At 40.8% G+C, this 20,918-nt stretch overlaps 1 protein-coding gene and 1 long non-coding RNA gene across 3 annotated transcripts in view; one reads left to right on the top strand and one right to left on the bottom strand.

The window, feature by feature from the left end:
* The window catches only part of LOC142144026 (uncharacterized), a 995,146-nt gene extending 989,133 nt beyond the window's left edge, over positions 1 to 6,013 (bottom strand). For both annotated transcript variants that reach the window (XR_012689643.1, XR_012689644.1), the window contains exon 1: positions 5,860 to 6,013. This is a non-coding gene — a long non-coding RNA (uncharacterized LOC142144026). The remainder of the gene's footprint in view (positions 1 to 5,859) is intronic.
* Positions 1,953 to 20,189, top strand: LOC142144025 (intestinal-type alkaline phosphatase-like). The gene is made up of 9 exons (XM_075202365.1): positions 1,953 to 2,054; positions 2,306 to 2,480; positions 5,103 to 5,275; positions 5,504 to 5,638; positions 11,764 to 11,833; positions 12,035 to 12,169; positions 12,885 to 13,076; positions 13,698 to 13,814; positions 19,667 to 20,189. Exons 1-9 carry the CDS (start codon positions 2,037 to 2,039, stop codon positions 19,918 to 19,920), a joined length of 1,269 nt encoding a protein of 422 aa, XP_075058466.1. The 5' UTR covers positions 1,953 to 2,036; the 3' UTR covers positions 19,921 to 20,189.
* The last annotated feature ends 729 nt before the right edge of the window (positions 20,190 to 20,918 follow it).

Raw genomic sequence — 20,918 nt, 5'->3', positions numbered from 1 at the left:
GAATCCATCTGACTTTCCATCCATTCACAGCAAAAATCCAATGAAGAAAACCAATTGATTACTTGTAAAAGGGTGTCTATTTCGACCCTAAAGCGGGTGCTACATTCCCTTGAGAGTCTGCAATTGCTCTCTGTTATCAGGAGGGTCAATGATGAGGCAAATATACTAATAAACTAATAATGCTAATATCGTAGTGACCATTTAATTCATACCTTCATTATCATTCACAAAAAGTAGATTCTAATTTAAACCCAGTTCCTATTTCTCTGTCTGCTCTATTTACTCTGAGTTACCACAGTATAATACAGGAAATATTGCATATCATATCAAGAAAGGATTTCTACAAAGTCTCATTTAAGATAATATGTATTCTTATTAACAATAGGTATTTTCAGTAACAGTCTTTACATATATAATGACAGTGTAGAAAGCACAATATATTTTTCATAAAATACAATGCCTACTTCAGCTATTTTATCTATGTATAAATGTGACTTTCCTATCTCTGTTACTAAGTTAAGCTGGTAGTTCTATATCATACTTGCCTACTTTTTTGTTTTGGGTTCCAGGAGGTCCAGGAGCTGGTGGGCGTGTGGGGGGCGGGGCTCTGGGAAATTCGCATCTCTACCCCCCCCCCCCCCCCCCCACAAGTGGTCATAGCCATTTTGCCCTATAGCAGCAGGGGGCAGGGCAGAGATGACACCTGATTCGTGACACTAATCCCTGCCCCCTCCATGTAATTTACCAATCTGTCCAGGATCTGGGCGGTTGCTCTGCTTTTCCGGGAGTCTGGGAAGCTTCCCAGAAATTCGGGAGTCTCCCGGAGATTACAGGAGAGTAGGCAACTATGTTCTATATGTCTATATGTATGTATATCAGATTTCAGTGTGTGTATGTATATGTTAATTGCAAGTGGGGGTGTGCAGGATGCAGGATAGAATAGACCACATGGCTATGAACAAAGCACCACACACATGGCACACCCATTTTGTCCACTCACTTTACCCAGTACTAAACTGCATGTACAGCACTTAATACATAACTCCTTTATCTCAACTATTTCACTTTCTCATCTTCTTTTAACAGTCTTTCCAATCTAAGTCCTGATCTCAGATATGTTATTTAACAAACAGTATATGCACTTACACTGTTTGCAATTTCCATACAATATAATCCTATCACTTTTTATGTAACAATCCTTTTCTTCACTTTCCAAGTCTTTAACACACGATGTATAACAAGTCCTAGCAGCTATTACAGAAATGGCCAACCTACGGCTCTTCAGGTGTTGTGAAACTACATGCATGGTTAGTAGATAGCCTGCCGATAGCTGGGATTTGTAGTTTCACAACACCTAGAGAGATACAGGTTGGCCAGGCCTGAGCTATTACAGCACCAGAACTACAATAGTAGCAATTATTTTCTCCCATAAACTATCTTTCCCAAGTCACCTCCCATACAATCTTATCTCTCGCTATGTATTAATCATGTTCTTCACTTTCCAATCTCATTTAAGCCAAAATCTCAGTAAACTTTCCTATGCACATTACTACCATTTACACTAAACTGCATACAGCACTGATTTAGTAGTAAAGGCAAAGCCAACTCATATTAACTTCAAATTCCAAAACCACACAATGCTTTTCTATGCATTTTACTTCCGTCCATTCAGTCTATCTTACAATCTAAGTACACTAACCATATCACATACAAACAACCAGGGGAGGGCTGGCAAATCTTAGCCCGGGGAGGGGAGGGGAGTTTAGTGCACCAGCGACCCAGCCTGAGGTAGCCCACTATAGGACCAGCCCGGGGGGCAGATACCCCCTGCACCCCAGCCCAGCCTGCCCTTGCAAACATCTAACACAAAACAGTCTGCTATGTTACATGTTACAACAATTACAGTTTTATTTATTTAGCCTTACTGTGAAACTCCATGGGACTTATTCCATGTGGTTTTGCAGAAAAAGACAGATGTCTCTAGATGTTCCCATCTAAGCAGCACAAGCCAAAAAAAGACTGTGTGTCTGTTAGTTATGAGTTCACCCCAAAAGGTAGGCAGTCCTGGTACACTATGTGATTGTAATTAAAAGATGTTAATTAAAGTAGGTCACTGTACTAGGAGGAAACCTAGCCAAGCAATGGTCTGTGCAGTTCATATTTCAAAGCCAGACAATCGTAAATGTTTCTGTCTGTGACCCATGAACTAGAACTTCATTCATGTCTAGATAGTTCTTTAATTAGAGTATGAGTACATGTGAGTTGGCATATTGTTTATCTTGTCCCTGCCTCATTTATACTGTAGGTGTATAATGTAGATGCACAGGTCCCAGACAGTGCAGGAACAGGCACAGCATACCTGTGTGGGGTGAAGGGTAACTCTGGAACGCTTGGTGTGAGCGCTGCTGCACTTTACGGAGTCTGCAAGAGTGCTGATGGGAATGAGGTAGAATCCATACTTCACCGAGCAAAGAAAGCAGGTGAGTAGCAGTCATGAAGGGCTATTACTGTTAATCATTAGTCATCAGTGTTCCCAATAAAATACAGCTCTGGTTGTGAATATTTCCTACATAATTGTTAGGAAAAGTTCTTTGATGTGAACCAACAAATAGGCATTGTTATATATGTTTGATATATAATATAATAATATAATAATATATTGATTGTCACACATTGGGGTATTAATCACAGTAACCATGTCCATCAGTGTCATCTTACAGCCATCCGGGCCTCTCCTGGTTTCCTATGAGATAGCTGATCACTGTATCACCAGTGGTAAACAAACAGTTTGTGTCCGATCTGCTGTATGGGTGTGGCCATATTAGATTCTGTCGTGTGATCTTCCCAGTCCAACCAGATTCCAGCAGCTGCGCTCACATGACCTGTGCAGCTAATAGGCACTGGGAGCGTCTTATTTAAACAGCTCCTGAGTTCAGCGCATTGCCAGAGCAACTTCCTTTCTACTTCAGAGAATAGTTTTCTGGCTCCATGCTTCAGGTGCTTCCAGCACTGTTCCTGGCACACTCTGCATTTTGTAAAGTGACTGTTTCCCAACATGAACTCTGCATCTCACAGCAGACTCCTGAAGACATTATCTTCTTCGTGAATCTCCAATTCATATTGTCAAACACCTCTGGCTTTCCTACTGTACTTACATTCTACATTAGCCTGGTGCCAGTACCATCAGTCTGGGGCTAGTTCTGAGTCACAAAGAGTTCCTTTCCAGTTCTGTGAATCTGTGTGTGGGTCCCAGGTCTGTAGCCAGATCACAGTCCTTAGTCCTCCACTCCTGGTTTTGGTTTTGAGTTTTTGTTTCCAGTTCTAGCTTTATTCTGTTCTGAGTTTTCATGGGTTGCATACGAGTTCCCAGTAGTGGGTTCCAGCTCCATGTGCCTGGTTACTGGTGCCAGGGTTGAGTTCTCCATGTACGTTTCCAGATTCCTAAAGCTACGGATTCCAGTTCCGTATTCTGGCACAGATTCTAGTCCTAAAACTCCTTCCTTTCTGCTAGTGCCACTCTGGATTGTGGCAGACTACGAAAAATACTCCAGGATTCCCTAGACAAGCAGAGACTTAATCAAGGCCCTCAGTTTCACCTATATTCTTGCCTCAGCTAGTTCGAAGGGTCCCGATACAGATCAAGAAAAACAGATGATCGTGACAATGATCATGCAGTGCAGAGTCCACTGCTTGTAGCACTGAAGGAAACCCAGCCCTTTTCTCAGTGTAAACCCTCATTTGTAAACATAGGAACAAGCAGGAGTGCATTTACCCTCCTGCTCCCCTGGACAGCTCTGAAATACTGTACAGAGCCAGATTACTGGAGCCTGTACATAACATTGGGGACCTACGCCCTGCCCCATCAGCAAACCATGCCTCCTTTACATTCCATAGTCGTGATGACCCTCTTACACAGCAGAATGTATCATCATCAGCTATTTAAATAGCGCAATTAATTACATAGCGTTGTACAAAGAACTCACTCACATCAGTCCTTGCCCCTTTGGAGCTTACAGTCTAACCTATTGATATTGCCCTGTACTTTTCACACTCATTCACACCAGCCATGTCACTGTGCTAAGGAAAAGATCTGCCTTTCTAACCAACCTGTCTCTAGGTACAGGGCTAAACCCTGACCTGGCTGCTATTAATACTGAGCTATTACTGCAGGGTGTCAGATGTAGAGTCTCACATACCTGATACTGGAAACTGTGCTAATTCTGATGGTTGGACTGATTTCACTTATTTACTTCTTCACAAAATTGTTATTATTACTACACAATACAAAACAGTAGACCATACAGGGTAAAACAGTACAGAACAATAAACAAGTATTACCAAGACTCCCGGAGCTCCAGGCATAGCAATTATAGTGAGGCTGGAGCAGAAGGAATGGTATAGAGACAGGAAGGAAGAGGGCCCTGCTCATAAGAGCTTACATCCTAAGGGATGAAAAATGTATTCGTTATTGTTAATAGTAAAACATATTTGGAGATATAAAAGACAGATGACAATAAATTCCAACATGTGAGAAGGGTCTGGACAGATTTTTTGCTAACCAACCAGTGCCTAAAAAACAAGTTCTTATTTCAAGCTCTCAAGTATCTCTGAATGTGCATATATTCATATTACCACACAAAGTATATCAAGACTAAAGTATTTTGTTTAGTTTGTGGTCATGTAACTGAATAGTGTATATTGTACAGTCAGGAACTGTTGATTCCTAAAATAATTAAGAAACAAAAAAACTGGTGTAAACAACTCTTAAATTAGATCTTATTAATACAAATTATTATTATTTTGTTTTTAGATTAGATTTCCTTTTGCTGAATAGCAGACTAGGAGGATCACCTGGTATCTTACATCATAAACAAGAATTAGGCATTGTAAGCTCAAATGTTATGGATTCCATTGCAGTATGGGAGACTGAGGTTACTGGTTGTCACTCCAGCAACTAAAATATCAATGAAGAATGTAATCGCTGTTTATCTCCTGTTTTGCACATACACATTCTTGTATATTGGAGTCAACCAAGACAGGTCTCCCTCATGTTGACCATATTTGCACCTGTAATTTTATTTACTATTGATACTTATTTACAGGTAAATCTGTGGGCATTGTGACAACAACCCGTGTCCAACACGCCTCTCCAGCAGCTGCCTATGCTCATAGTGCCAGTAGGAACTGGTATTCGGACAATGAGATGTCTCAAGAGATGACTAATAGCGGCTGCAAGGACATTGCATACCAGCTGGTGCACAACACAGATATTAATGTAATTATAGAGGACATGGAGATTTGGTGAAACATCACTACACTAAACAGATACATTTAACTTTATTAGTAGAAACTGTCATATCGCTTCCTGCATCACTAGTAAGCAGAGAACTTCTTTTGAAATATTTAAATTCTTTTAATATTGTAAGATATTTTTCAGTAGAACAAACTGATGAATACACCTTTTGAAAAATGTTTCAGGATATACAGTGATTTTTCCCTACAGGTAATTCTTGGAGGAGGGAGAGCCTACATGACTCCCAGTAAGACACCTGATCCAGAGTACCCAAGTAGCTCATCAAGCCAAGGTGTTCGATTGGATGGGCTGAACCTAACAGATAAATGGCTGAGCGAGAGACCGGTAATGTCAGTCTTCATTGTAGCAATAAATTAGGCAGGTGTCCAATCAGAAAAGCCAATTTGTTCTAGGGAATAAAAGCTTAACAACAGTTGATGATAATAGGAGTCAGCTTTTCTGGAGAGGCTTTGATAGCAAGATGTTTTTATTGGCATTCTGCGATGGATGATACCATAGGTGTGCAGCAGGAGGTCTCATAGATAAAGAATCACCTCAGGAGTTACCTTATATTCAGACAGAACGAGTCTTGAGATGTATATCTTCTTTATATAGTACTAAGTACCAGGATCAGTATAACAACAGCTTTCAGTAACAGCTTCTTAACATAACATATCAGTAACATGAGCTGCTCAGCTCATCTCCTTTCCCGGAGAGAATCTTCTAGAACACAGAGAGTTGAGACAGAAAATATACAAACAAGTACATGCATATACAGCAGACAAACAATACACCTCTGTATGAATACAGCGCCATCTGCTGACCCTCCATGGTAACTGCATGCATATAAACAAACCCATAGTCTGTTGTACATATTTCAACACCCCTTCTCAACAGACTACGTTTCTTCAGTTAGACCCATCTTTAACGTAAGTCTCCAATGTCTCTCTCTGACAAGAGGCTTAGTCAGGATATCATCTGTCATATCTTCTGTTGGGCAATAGTTCAACTCTATAAGACCTTGTTCCTGTAGATCCCTCAGGAAGTGATGCTTGACATCAATATGCTTGGTTCTTGAGTTCACTCTTTCTGTTTGCGCTAATGCAAGGCATCCTTGATTATCCTCATATATCTTGATAGGTTCTTCTTGAGGCATTCCTAGGTCTGATAGTAGTTGCATTAACCATACCACTTCTTGACTGGCGTGAGCTGCCGCGATATATTCAGCCTCTGTAGAAGATAGTGCCACGGAAGACTGCTTCTTGCTTGTCCAGCTAATTAATCCCTCTCCGATAGAGAATAGATATCCACTTGTGGATTTTCTGTCACTTGTGCCTCCAGCCCAATCTGCGTCAACATATCCTGTTAACTTGTGACTTGTGCTTGCTGAGAGCTTAAGCTTCTTGTTAATCGTTCCCTTTAAGTAAGGAATTACCCTCTTAACTGCATTCCAATCCATCTTGGTTGGTTTAGAAACTTTTCTGCTTAAAATCCCGACTGCTGTGGAGATATCTGGTCTAGTGACGGTTGCAATATATAGCAATTTTCCTATGGCCTTTCTGTATAGATGGTTATCCTGTAACAGGTTGCTCTGATCATTTGGTTCCTTTACATAACTTGTCTCCATAGGAGTGCTTGCTGTCTTTGCTTCCTGTATACCAAATTCCTCAATGGTTTCCTGAATCTTGTATTTCTGACTTAGTGTGAATGTTCCATCATCTTCTCTTCAGATTTGCATTCCCAAGTAATGTGTTATGTGGCCGAGGTCTTTTGTTTCAAACTGACCGTTTAGTTCTTGTAGCAATTCAATTTCGTCCCCTTCTTGTTCGAAACAAACTAGCAAATCGTCCACGTAGATCAATACATAGAACCATCTTTCCTCTGCCAAATTTGTATAGAGACATGGGTCTGCTTTACTTCTGACGAATCCCTTCTCTGTCAGAACTCCATTTATCTTTGTATTTCATGCTCTTGCTGCTTGTTTAAGACCATATATACTCTTGTTAAGCTTACATACATGATCTGGGTTTTGAGAATTCACAAAGCCTGGTGGTTGTTCCATGTATATATCTTCCTTTAGTTCACCATGTAGGAAAGCCGTCTTTACATCGAAATGTTTCACTTGCATACCTTTTATGGCTGCTGTTAGGAGTAAGGTTCTAATAGTAGTGTGCTTCACAACTGGAGCAAACGTTTCATCATAATCTTCTCCAAATTTCTGTGAATATCCTTTAGCGACCAGTCTTGTCTTGTATCTTTCTATTTTTCCTTCAGAATCATACTTGACCTTAAAAGTCCATTTACATCCTATGGCCTTTTTGTCTACTGGTAGTCTGGTCAATGTCCATGTCTGGTTGTCTTCCATTGATTCCATTTCTTCCTTTGCGGCTCTTAACCATTTCTGTGCTTCTCTTTCTGAAAAATTGGCAATTTCTTCCCATGATGTAGGTTCTTGTATGTTAATAGCTTTTGCTTTGTAAGATAAACGTGCAGGTGGTTTTCCCTTATTTTCTCTTGAAGAGCGTCTCACCCCCTCGGATGTACTCTCCCGAGTGTCGCTGGTATTTGTCTTGTGTTGTACTTCAACTTCTTGAGTGATCTCTACTTCATCTGTTTCTTTGGATTCTGTACTTTCTTCTTCAGTAGAGTCTACTGGAATTATGACATTATTTCGTGTTTCTTCTATGAATGTCACACTGTTGCTTATAATTACTTTTCCAGTTTTTGGATTTAAGATTCTGTAGCCTTTTGAATGTTCACTGTAGCCAACTAGAACGCCCTCTACTTCTCGGTTCTGCAACTTGCTTCGTTTTTCAGCGGGAATGTAGGCGAAGGCTCTGCATCCAAAAACTCTAATGTGCTTTAAGCTGGGTTTCTTACCACACCACAGCTCGTATGGTGTCTTCCGTACTGCCTTGGAAAGTAGTCTATTTTGAAGATAGGTGGCTGTCGCTGCTGCTTCACCCCAATATTTGTCAGGTAGTCCTGAATCTGTAAGCATGCACCTTATCATTTCTGTTAGTGATCTGTTTTTCCTCTCAGATACACCATTTTGCTCTGGTGTATATGGTACTGTCTTCTGATGCTCAATACCGAGTCCTCTTAAGTACTGTTCTATTTTCTGGCCTGTGAACTCGCCTCCATTGTCACTGCGAAGAGTTAGCATATTCCTCTTGAACCTGTTTCCGGTCATGGTCACATAGTCTTGCAGCTTTTCTAAGACTTCATCTTTACTTTGTATAAGATAAGTGACTGTAACCTGGAATAGTCGTCAATGAATGTCAGCATATACCTTTTGTCTCCTACGGTTCGCGTTTTCATAGGTCCACATACATCACTATGTACCAGGTCTAGTGGTCTGGAAGCTCCGTTTTCACTTTTCTTAGGAATTGTCATCCTTGTTGCTTTTGCTTTTATGCAGTATTGGCATTTCATCATTTCCGAACAGTCTGACACTGTGAGATCCCTGGCTAGGTCTCTCCTCTGCATTTCCTTTATGCAATCTGGGTGTCTATGTCCTAATCTTCTATGCCACTTGTGAATACAGTCAGCGTGTTTCTGTGCGCTCAGCTTTTCCTGCTGTTCTGCGATATCCAGACAGTATAAATGTTCTCTTATTCTGGCTGTAGCTAGCGTTTCTCTTCCATTTTGGATAAAACACTTATTATTCTGAAACTTTACAGTAAGTCCTTTTTCTACTAGATTCTTTACTGACAGCAGTGCTCCTTCAAGCTTGGGAACATATAGCACATCTGTTACGGGTATCTCTGCATAGCTGCCATTACCCTGGGAGCATAGGAATTGACCATTCCCTTTCCCTTCTGCAATGATATTTGTTTCATCTGCCAGGTAGATTGTTTCTTTATGGTTCAAATCAAGTTCAGTAAAGAAGTCCTTGTTGTTTGTCATATGACTAGTCGCTCCTGAGTCTACATACCACTTTTCCGACAATTGGGTTACTGTCGCTTTAAATGTTCCATTCCAATTGTGTGCTCCTGTATCTGTAAGTGTGGCTTTGGCTCTTTGTTTGTGTAATCTTTCTGGTGGTTTGTGCTGCTCTGTCTTCCATATGGTGCAATCTTTTTTCAGGTGACCCACTTTCTTGCATCTGAAACATGCTCTTGTTTCCCTGGTGTGTGTGGCTTAGTGTCCACCATTTTAAGTGCTTTCTCTATGTCACTCTCAGTATTGCACTCTGCAAGCTCCTTTCTGCATTGATACTCCTTTATAAGCCTGTTCTTCACAAAGTCTAGTGTGATTTCTGCTTCAGGTCTCATTTCTAGTGCATTTATTAGTGCACTGTATGTTTCTGGTAAGCTGCACAGGAGGATAGTTACTATGTGGTTGCTTTTGATTTCTTCTCCCATTGACCTGAGCTGTATGGTTATCTCTAGTAGTGCACTGATGTGTTCTTGCATTGTCTTGCCTTTGTTAAATCTCACTTGGTATAGTTTTCTTAATGGGAATAGTTTGCTGTTCAAACTTGATCCTTCATGCACCCTCTGTAATGCAATCCACATGTCTTTAGCTGTACTCTCTTGTCTTATGTGTATAAGCTGATCATCTTCCACCAGTAAACTTATGGTGGCTCTTGCCTGTTTGTCCTTCTTAATCCACTGCTAATCCTCTCCTTCAGGTCTGTCTGCACTTATGACTTCCCATAAATCATCTCTGGTTAATAGCATTTCTACTTTAAACTTCCATGTCTGATAGTTCTCATTAGAAAGCTTGCTAACAGCTAGTCCGAGATCTGTGTAATTGGCCATAACCCTTCCTTGTATGAATCTCTCTATTCTTCTGTGGTATTAAACTTGTTTTACACACAGTTTTCTCTCCAAGGTTCTCCTGGGTGTTTCTTGTGTACGTTACACAGTCTGCTGTCTGTGCCTGCTGGGACTTGCAGTGCAGCTCGTGATCTGGATGCTGCTTAGGATGCACTCCTGATAAATTTATCTTGTATAGACTCCAGTCTGGGCCCATAACCTATTGGCATTCTGCGATGGATGATACCATAGGTGTGCAGCAGGAGGTCTCATAGATAAAGAATCACCACAGGAGTTACCTTATATTCAGACAGAACGAGTCTTGAGATGTATATCTTCTTTATATAGTACTAAGTACCAGGATCAGTATAACAACAGCTTTCAGTAACAGCTTCTTAACATAACATATCAGTAACATGAGCTGCTCAGCTCATCTCCTTTCCCGGAGAGAATCTTCTAGAACACAGAGAGTTGAGACAGGAAATATACAAACAAGTACATGCATATACAGCAGACAAACAATACACCTCTGTATGAATACAGCGCCATCTGCTGACCCTCCATGGTAACTACATGCTTATAAACAAACCCATAGTCTGTTGTACATATTTCAACAGTTTTAAAACATTTTAATTTGTGTGCATACAAGTGGCTTACATGTGCATGTGAGTACAGTTAAGACTGTACCAATGTGACCTGTTCAAGCAGATTTTCCGGTTATTAATAACAAAGCCATCTCTAAAGAGAGAGAGAAAGAGAGACCCCTGAACACATTACAATGCCATGTTGCATCTGGCATAATGATAAAATAAAGAGGTTTAGATAATCATTATCTTATGTAGCAATGAATGGAGATAGTGATAACCAGAGAACTAGCAGTGTTGGGGAGGCTGCCATCTAGCAACAGCTGGTGTGTGGAATTGGGAGTAACATGAGGCCTGATTCATCAAGACACGTATACTGAGCGCAACGTGTGTTTGTTTTACAAACGCATTTAAATTGGCTGTGCTCACTCTTGAATTTCATCAATGCACAGATCTCAAGACAAGTGTGCATTCGGGTGTAGGTCTGCTGTACTCTACTACACAAGACACTGCAGGATACATCCAATACCTATGTGGATTATAAATTCTCAAAATAATATACAGAAAAAAAAATATTGACATAATGTCACCTGTTAATAATATAGGCGTTAATAATAAAAACATTTTTTCCATGAAATACATTATTAGGATGTTGTTAATGTCTACTGAGCATAACATACATTTATACAGTTGCTGGGTGGTTGCAAAAACATGATCTTGCATGCACACGAGACTGTCATCACTACTAATCAGGTCGTGGACTAGGATTTTAGGTGGAGCAAGAGATACGTCAGAAAAACAAGTACCTTTAAGATGCCCAGAGTTTGATTGAGATGTGGCTGCGTGCCCTCGAGTTTGGCATGTCCTCACTGTGCTTTGACTGCAGCAAAACGCCCCTTCCGAGCCCCATTTACTTCCCGAAATCGTAGGCTGTAGTAAGTGTCCTTTGCATTCGAAGATGGAGAGGACATACTGGCATATGAATCTGGTTCTAAGCATGCACAGAGCCATTTTGCATACAATATTCTCAAAATCGGCAGATACGTACCACAATGAATCAGGCCCATGAGGTCCATCTTCCAAGCTACAGGGGACCAGAGTTACATATATTATTTCTTTGCAGGGGTCTAAATATGTGTGGAACAAAGAACAACTTGATGCTGTGGATGAACATACCACTGATTACCTTATAGGTAGTGTACTCTCATGATGATATATATTAATGCAATATATGGAGAGATGGGACAATAATATATATGTCTCTTCACTACAGTTATCTTAGGAATAGAATTTAGCACAATTATATTTTGAGAATTAGCAGTACAGTAGTGTAATTGCTATATTATTTGAGCCCCCAGTTTCTCATGTCACGTTATATGATTCAACTTGTTTAGGGCTTTTTGAGCCAAAAGACATGAAGTATGAGCTAAACCGTGATCCTGCCATGGACCCATCCCTTGCTGAGATGACAGAGAAGGCCATCAAGATCCTGAGGAAGAATTCCAAGGGGTTCTTTCTCTTTGTGGAAGATGAGTATATTGTGTTGGGCGTCCAGAGAAAGCTGACACCAAAACAATTTTTTTTAATCTTGAGAAGGAAACAATTTCAGTGATCTGTAAGGGTTCTGAGCATACAAGTGGTTTTAGGTAAACACATACACTGAGTAGTAACAATTGAGTCAAAAGTTGGAAGACCTAGGCAAGATGATAGTTACAGAAAGTTTGTTTTTTCCCTTCACATTATTTTCTTTGATTATGGAAATAGCAGAACACAGATAACATTTCCATACCCACAAATGCTAGCATGCAATGTAAATGGTGAAGTGTGGAAAGGACCTCCTCAACATACTATATCATAACGTGGTTTAAAGAGACCTCCATTGATTTCAATGGAGACCTGTTTCTGCTCTTAATCTGCAATAAAACAGCATGTACAATCCTCAGTTACATTTTATGCAGTGCATCCTTATCCAATTCTTCAACTATTACTGTATTCAATTCACAGGTGAGAGAGGAGACCAATATAAAGATAAATACATAAAATTAAAGTAATCATTTATTGAACAAATGGCATGCAAGATAAATAACATTATGGAGTTGCTAAATTAATGTTTACAAATTCCTATGTTTAACAGTATATGTTGGTCATCTAATTGCCATAGTGTTTTTTTGCAATGGTCATATGAAATTATCTACAATTTATTCCCCAACAATTGTGCTAACCTTATTAACTTATTTTGATTACGTGGCAGAATTGACCACGGTCACCATGATTCAAATGCAAAGAATTCATTGACGGAGGCTGTTGAGTTTGACAAAGCCATCCAGAGAGGTGGGCAGCTGACATCAGAATCTGATACACTGACTGTTGTGACCGCTGACCACTCCCATGTCTTTACCTTTGGTGGTTACACAGACCGTGGCAACAGTATTTTGGGTGAGAGGCTACATTAAGAAATTGGTATTACTTTTTATACAGACTATCAATAAAAATTTTAGAAATCAATAGGAAGTCTTGGCATTTTGATAAGTATTGGGGGAAATAATCTGATTAAATGGAATTCTGGACTAATCAAAAGGACATATTCACCATTATAGCCTTCTAATGCCACTTCTAAATTCCTGTGATGAGTATTTTGTACATTCAACTTGTACATCCATGCAATTATTAGTCTGATCACTTATTGACAGGTTTAAGTATAAGGCATTAAGTGGCCAGCTCTGGCAGAGGACCAATAGACTGAAACACTTGACAAATGATCTCTCTCCTTCCAGCATGTAACCATGTACCAGTCCACAGTATATCTATGTCATTGGACTACTTGTATATGGTGCTTAAGATAATCAGTTTGGAGACTGGGAAGGCTAAGATATAAGTGTTGTCAACAAGATCTTATTTAACAGTAAATAACATGGATTTATAGACCGAATATAGATTTACCTACTTTAAAAGTTATTTTGAAGCAGCTAGAAACAAATGAATCAGGTTTTTAGTCTAAATTTTTATGTTATTTCTATAGGGCCTCATTTAAAAGGTTAAATTGTACTTTTTTTGCAGGACAAGCTCCAAGCAAAGCCTCTGATGGCAAGCCCTACACCAGCCTTCTATATGGCAATGGACCTGGTTTTAAGATCACTGATGGGTTACGAGAAAATATTACCAATGTTGAAATAGGTATGAATAAAACTATTAGACACAAATTGATAAAGCATCCATGTATAATAGTGTGAAAAGAAGTTTGTTATACTTACGTTAAATGCGTTTCTCTGATTCCATCTGGGGGACTGCTACCATGGTGTTGTATGAGGGGACTCAGGAGTTGGCACTTAAACTGTTAATTTAATGGTTGACAGAAGCTCCTCCCCTCTGCAACCCCTGTAGCTCCTCAGTGTAATGCAAAAGCCCAAAGGAAGGGGAACAAAACCACAACATGCAACCAACTAACCAACAGCAGTAAGAGCGGAATTGGAGGGAATGCATTGTCCCCAGATGGAATCAGAGAAACGGATTTAACATAGGTATAAAAATCCTCTTTTCTCTTTCATCCAATCTGGGGGAAACTGCTACCATGGGGACGTCTTAAAGCAATCACCTAAGAGAGGGAACGCACTGTCAACCCAGAATGCAAAACCTTGTGGACAAAATTTGCACCTGGAGACGCAAACATATTATGACAATTAAAACAGGGTAAAACTGTGGCCAGAGGACTATCTGGCCGCCCAGCAGAGCTGTTCCGCCAAATCCCTGTTACTTGCAGCCCAAGATGACCCCACAGATCAGAACGAACTGTCTATCTGTTTTTGTAGCTGGCCAGCCCCTCTTGTGAGTCTCATAAAACAAAAAGGAAATCTGTCCATCTAAGAGAGGGCTTTCTTTCCACATAGACCCTTAGAGCACAGACAACATCGGGGCTAAGGAGTTCCTATCCAAAGAGGCAGCCGCCTCCTAAAAAACCAGGACCACAATCTCTTGAATGAGGTGAAAACCGGAAACAATCTTGGGCTGAAAAGAGAGAATAATGTGCAATGTAGCCCCGTCTTCATGGAAAACCAGAAAAGGCAAAACTTTTATTGTGGAAGTGATGGCTAGGAGAAAGATCACTGTCTTAGTTAGGAACCTGAACTCAACTGTCTCAAACAGTTCCAAGGTGGAAGTCAGTAGAACCTAAAGAACAAAGTTCAGGTCCCAACATGCCAGGTTGGGTATGTAAGGGCTTCGAATGTGCAGAACACCCTGGAGGAAGGTCTGTACCTACGAAATCTCCACCAGCTGCCACTAAAAAATAGACCAATAGGCCAAGACCTGAACCTTTAAGTAACTGAAGTGGAGGCCGGCATCCAATCCATCCTGCAAGAAAGCAAGGAGCCTGGATAGCCAAAAAGCAGTCATATGACAGGTCCTCCTCTCACACCAACCAAAGTAATTTTGCCTAACCCTGTGGTTATTGCGGGCAGAGACCGGCTTTCTGTCTCTCAACATGGTATCTACCACTTGGGGGGAAAGACCCCTGAACCTCCAGAGGCCGTCTTAAACAGTCATGCTGTTAAAGCCAGCCAAGGAAGGTCCTGGTGTTGAAAGGAACCATGGAGCAGGAGATCGTCACAAAGAGGCAGAATACACCATGGACCCACCGCCATGCGCTGGATGTCTGCATACCAGGCCCGACTAGGATCACCGGTAAACCCTGCTGCATGACCCTATGAAGAACTTGGGACAGCATCAGAATGGGGGTAAACAGATACACCAAGTGGAATGTACATGGCATGGTCATGACTTCCACTGTGCATGCCTGGTCCTGGAGTGGTAGTGGCAAAATGAATGAAGTGTCATCAGATTTATTATGCAGGAACGATATGTCACTAAAATATTTCTGGACAAAGAATTATTAGCAACAAGTACAACCTGAATACAATGTTCAAAGGCCTCAGCTAATAGAGGTGTCAGTTATGGTACATTATAGTGCCATTGCTATGGGCAACACTATCAGGGCTTACTTCCAGAATAGCAAAAGCAATAACAAAATTCCTATATGTCAATACTTCTATAATGTAAATGGTGTGGTTAAAACTATGCTTTACATTACTCTGAGTACGTTTTGATAACTGTCACGTGACCAGAGACTCAACAGCATTTTGTGCTGCGGCCCTAATTCTCTAACCCTGGAATATGGGGGGGGGGGGGGGGGTCACAAACTGTCTAAGAATACAGTAATATAGTTCTAGTTCCTAATATCATAAAGAACATTCATTTCAAACAATACTCCACAAGCAAATGATATCACAGTCATTGAATCCCTTTTAAAGAACGCCATCCTCACCTAATTAGCATAAATAATTTCACTTGCCAGACTTTATGTATGTGTACCCGTTAGAACCGGACAGGAGGCACTTTTATTATAATGGAGGCACACAATTATAATGGCAGTCTTGTAACTTCAGTACATCGATCAAAAACAGTAGTTACTGTCTCAGGTATAACACAATGCAGTGTGTTGCCAGGGCTATTATCACTGTGCTTTAATCTTATATTACAGAAGAAAAGTCAGGAAAGATGCTGTTCCTTTGCTAGTATATTCAGGTTAGGATGGGTTGCAGGATGCTTCAGATACCAGGTTACTATCAGATTGGGCACTGGCGATTAAAATCTATAATTCAGCTATAACTGGGATCATATGTTGCAGGTATGTACTGGAAGGTTGGGTGAGATACTCCACTTGTTAAGCAAATGTCTCTGTTAACTTAGCTCACAGGTCTTAAAATGTAGGGTATACTGTGTAGTAAGAATACACAGTCAGTTTTATTACACAGACCTGTTTCCTGTTGTGTACATAGTTTTCAGCTCCAATCTGACTCACTAGTATCAGCCCATGTCTTCAAACCCTGAACCCTGTATGCAAATACAGGGTTCTGACTGGCAACACACTTCAGCTCTTTGTAGCAGTATATCTCTCAGCAGCAACACTTGCCTCACTTTTCCTCTCAACAGCATAAGAGAAAATTATATCTATTTTTACAAAATGTCCCCTCAGTACTCACTCACTCTCTAAGGCTCCTCCTTTCAACAGTCTCAGTCTCAAAAAAACCCTGGAACTTTCCAGGCGCCTTGATTTTCCATGGGTCATAGAGTTTCTCCTGTATCATGCTGTGATATAGTCCTGTTACACAGGGTCCTAGTGCTTCACGAATTTCTGGGTATTACACAGGGCCCTCCCCCCTCACAGTGTGGCATGTCTGCTGAGGTAGTGGGCCTCCCACTTGTCCACAGCCAGGATAAATACCACTGAGATGGTCAGAATGAAGCATTCTTTCCAGGAAAAATCCTGGCAACCTCCTTCATTAGGCTAGCACTGAAGACTAAAGAGCCCTTCAGGAGGGACTGAGCCACATGGCTTGGAGTTCCAAGACATTGATTGTAAGGGACACCTCCCAAACAGATCAGAGACCCTGTAGGGGACAGTGTAGGATGACCTCTCCCCATCCCAGGATGCTGGCATCTGTGGTGACTATGATCCAGGACCACGGGGCAAGGAACCTGCTCTCTATCAACTGGTGTGCCTACCAACAGAGAAAGAGAGAGATGCATCTTGGGAGACATCTGAAGAGTCTGGGAAGACAGCTGAAGATGGGATCTGAACCAGTTGAACAAAAGGTCCCATGAATGGAACCAGCCTTACAGGAGCAATTCGAAAGGAGGAGACCATCTTCCCCATCATCTTCATACAGAGGAGGATTGAAGGGTGACTCCCTCCTCGTCAAAGCCTGAAGCGAGCGCACTTTGCTGTCCGGGAGGAACACCTTCTACGCTCTGGTGTTGCAGATGAGGCCAAGCAATAGTATCCGCTGACTGGAAACCAACTGGAATTTCTGGAAGTTCAGGATCCACCCGTGCTCTTCCACGAACCTAATAGTCAGAGATAGATGTTACTGAAAGATCTGACCTGATTCACCTTTAAGAGCAGGTCATTCAGATAGGAATGATTGATACTTCCAAAGAATGCAACCATACAGTCATCAACGCCATGATCTTCGTAAAGACCTGAGGTGCCATGGCAAGGCTGAAAGGAAGCACTTGGGACCTGATTCATTAAGAATCTTACCTTAAGAAACTTCTTATTTAAGTCTCCTGGACAAAACCATGTTATAATGCATGGGGTGCAAATTAGTATTCTGTTTTGCACATAAGTTAAATATTGACTGTTTTTTCATGTAGCACACAAATATCAACTTTAAATTTCAGTGTAAAAATAAGCTATTTAGTATTTGTGTGCTACATGAAAAAACTGTCAGTATTTAGAGTTCTCAAAAACCCCTACTTCTGCTTCAGAAGACACTTCTGAGACCTCTGAGAGATGATGAGCAACACTGTGCCGCCTGGGGTCTAGGTGCCTCAAAACATTTCCTTGGTAAGGGGTCTGGAAGGTTCCAGCTTACCAGACCCCTTACCAAGGAAGTAAACTATGGAGATTCCATCTAGGAATCCTCTTGGGAAACTGGAGGAGTCTGAACAGCTGAAGAAACCGTAGCCACAGCAACCTCAGCTGGTGAAATGGAAACTGCCATAGAATAAGCCACCAGAACAACAGCTGGAGGGATAACTGCAGTCAGTGTAGGAATCTCTGCAGAACGGGCAAGTAGCTGAGCTAGTGCTTCCACAGACTATCCCAGGCAGTCGCCCATGCAGGTTCCTCCATCTGAGGGGGAGCAGATTCTAAGACCCGCTCACCCAGGGCATCCGCATGCCAGTCCACACAAACCGCACAAAGGTCTAGCTGTCCACGGAGTAGTTTGGCCTTACATTTGGCACAAGTAAAATATTTAAACCTTAATTGCCTTACCCTTCTCAGACATTTTTCAGTTCTCAAGAATACAAATATATTAGACTTATTACCAAAAGAACTAACTATGTGTGCATAGAAAAAGACTAAAATATATAAATATGTATATATACAGTATACTATAATATATAATCTAAAGAATATCTAAGGACAAGTTACTTAGTCCTTCTAAGTGACAACCAAGAACAGTACTTGTTGAAGAGAGCAGGAGCCTGTCAGCTGCCTGTCAACTGATGCAGCAGTTTCCTTCCTCGGATCATCTCAGGAGGGACAGAAATGGTGCCAGTCCACTTAAAAAGTGCGCCAAGAGAAGCTCTTTGATCAAAACACCGGCTCCACCCCCTACTTACCCTTACTCGCTGACTTCCTGCAGCCAGATTATAGACGTTCGCTATGGCTTCTATAATTAAGTCTGCAAACTGCTCTTGTGTGTTGGCTGCCTCAATAGACCAAGTTCCCTCTTCTGATGAGCTTTTGTACGACCCACAGAGATGGTGAGCACCATCTTGGAACATAGCATTCTATGGCTAATGGCAGTTACAGTCATCTCACTGTTAACAGTGGCAAAAGTCGCTGCAGCAACTCAGCACTCACAATGTAACGGTGAGAGACATCCAGCTCTCACCTCTCATACGTGTGAGGTCTGCAAGTGGGAATACAGCTTCCACAGAAGACCTTGTCTTGTCAAATATATGTGTGTTGCAAAGCAGCACACATAAACAATGTTGCAGCACACATAAACAATGTTAAATTAAATAAAGAGGTTAAATAAAGAAAAAAAAATAGAAATAGCTGCAGAGCGGCCCAAATTAAGTAAGCCCAACTCCGTTGGCACCTAAAAAAAACACTGAGGAGCTACAGGGGTTGCAGAGGAGAGGAGCTTCTGTCTACATTTACATTAACAGTTTAAGTGCCAACCTCTGAGTCCCCTCATACAACCCCATTGTAGCAGTGTTCCCCAGATTGGATGAAAGAGAAATACCTGCAAGCCTTCTACTTTCTAAACCAGATTGTTTGCAAGGAGCAGCACTGTGATGCTTCAGTAAAGGTGTAATAAAAGTCTTACACTTTCCTTATATCTTCCTTTCTAATAACATTTTATTGTTTCTTTAAATCTACATCACATTGATTGAAATTAGATTTATAAATTATTTTGTTTTATATATCAGCTTTACATTTTTGTTTAATATAGGAGGAACTTACCAACAACAGTCTGCTGTGCCCCTTTCATCAGAGACTCATGGAGGGGAAGATGTTGCCATCATGGCTAAAGGTCCATTTGCTCACCTGTTCCATGGTATCCATGAGCAGAGTTACATTGCCCATGTCATGGCCTATGCAGCATGTCTGGAACCCTATACAGAATGTCATCCAAATTCAGGTTCTCTTATTTCCTCATCCACCATGCTGCTACTGACCACTGTATGTGGAGCCCTCTTGTGGTGAAAACAGTAATCCCCTTCTTAATGACCTTTCACTTTCTGTGGTTTTGATATTTTTGATCAGAGCTTTTAAACTTTACCAAAATATATTAGGTATATTTTGTTAACAGCTACTGGAAAGTCCACTGTGCACAATGCAGAGACTGTGGCACTTACTAATAAATGAGCAGTGAGTATCTCAGCTTACTTTCCCAATCATTGCCATTGCAACCTTTACATTTTTATATTTATTTACTTGCGTAATTCTCTTTAATTCCTTGTGTGATTCTTTATTAAAATAACATTTGTTTCAAATAAAATATTATAGTCTATTTTATTTATGAGCATATCAAATATTCTGTATTTAATAGGTATTTCTTGACTACTTTATCTGTCAACAAATATGCCATGTGTAATAATAGGAAGGATCTACATACAATCCATTTACAACTTGTTCTACTGAATCACTAGGAGGCTAGCCACTGGCAGGCTTAGGAAACCTGTAGTGTTCCAGATCTTGTGGATCTAGGAATCCAGGCATGTCCATCCAGCAATGTTGCAAGGTAGTGAGGCACGGTATGTGTGAATGCATTCCCAATTATGCAGCTCGGCTCAAAAATCCCAATGGGTATAATGCCCCTAGCACATGGGTAGGAAATAGATAAATGGTTAAATGAAACAAGCATCTACAGTTGCAATACAAGAACAGAACACAAGGCAAATAGTTTGAAGGTCCTACCTTAGTTTACAATCTCATTTTATGATACTAAAGGGCAGAGAGATGTGCAGAAGAGTTAAGGATGTCATTCATTTTCATTAGGAATACAGTTGAAGGTAAGGATCTGTGTCTGTGTTAAAACATCTGATACTCTGCAGTAAAATTCCTGAGTTCATAGGTGCCCCTTTTGAGGAGTGTATTGATGAATGGCATCCTTTCTGTTTGATTGACAGATTTAGGATACATTGTGGTCCTATTTCAGAATAAAAGGTTAGAGATAAACCTCCAGGATTTTTTCAGCAATT

Source organism: Mixophyes fleayi, chromosome 3 (assembly GCF_038048845.1).
Source record: "Mixophyes fleayi isolate aMixFle1 chromosome 3, aMixFle1.hap1, whole genome shotgun sequence".
NCBI classification, from domain to species: Eukaryota; Metazoa; Chordata; class Amphibia; order Anura; family Limnodynastidae; genus Mixophyes; species Mixophyes fleayi.
Note: the sequence above shows the minus strand (reverse complement) of the source record. Positions and strands in the feature narration are given on the sequence as shown.

Coding starts and splice junctions, on each gene's coding strand:
- LOC142144025 (XM_075202365.1), top strand. Junction 5,276..5,503: donor TGCACAACACAGATATTAAT/GTAATTATAGAG, acceptor TTTTCCCTACAG/GTAATTCTTGGAGGAGGGAG. Junction 13,077..13,697: donor CCGTGGCAACAGTATTTTGG/GTGAGAGGCTAC, acceptor CTTTTTTTGCAG/GACAAGCTCCAAGCAAAGCC.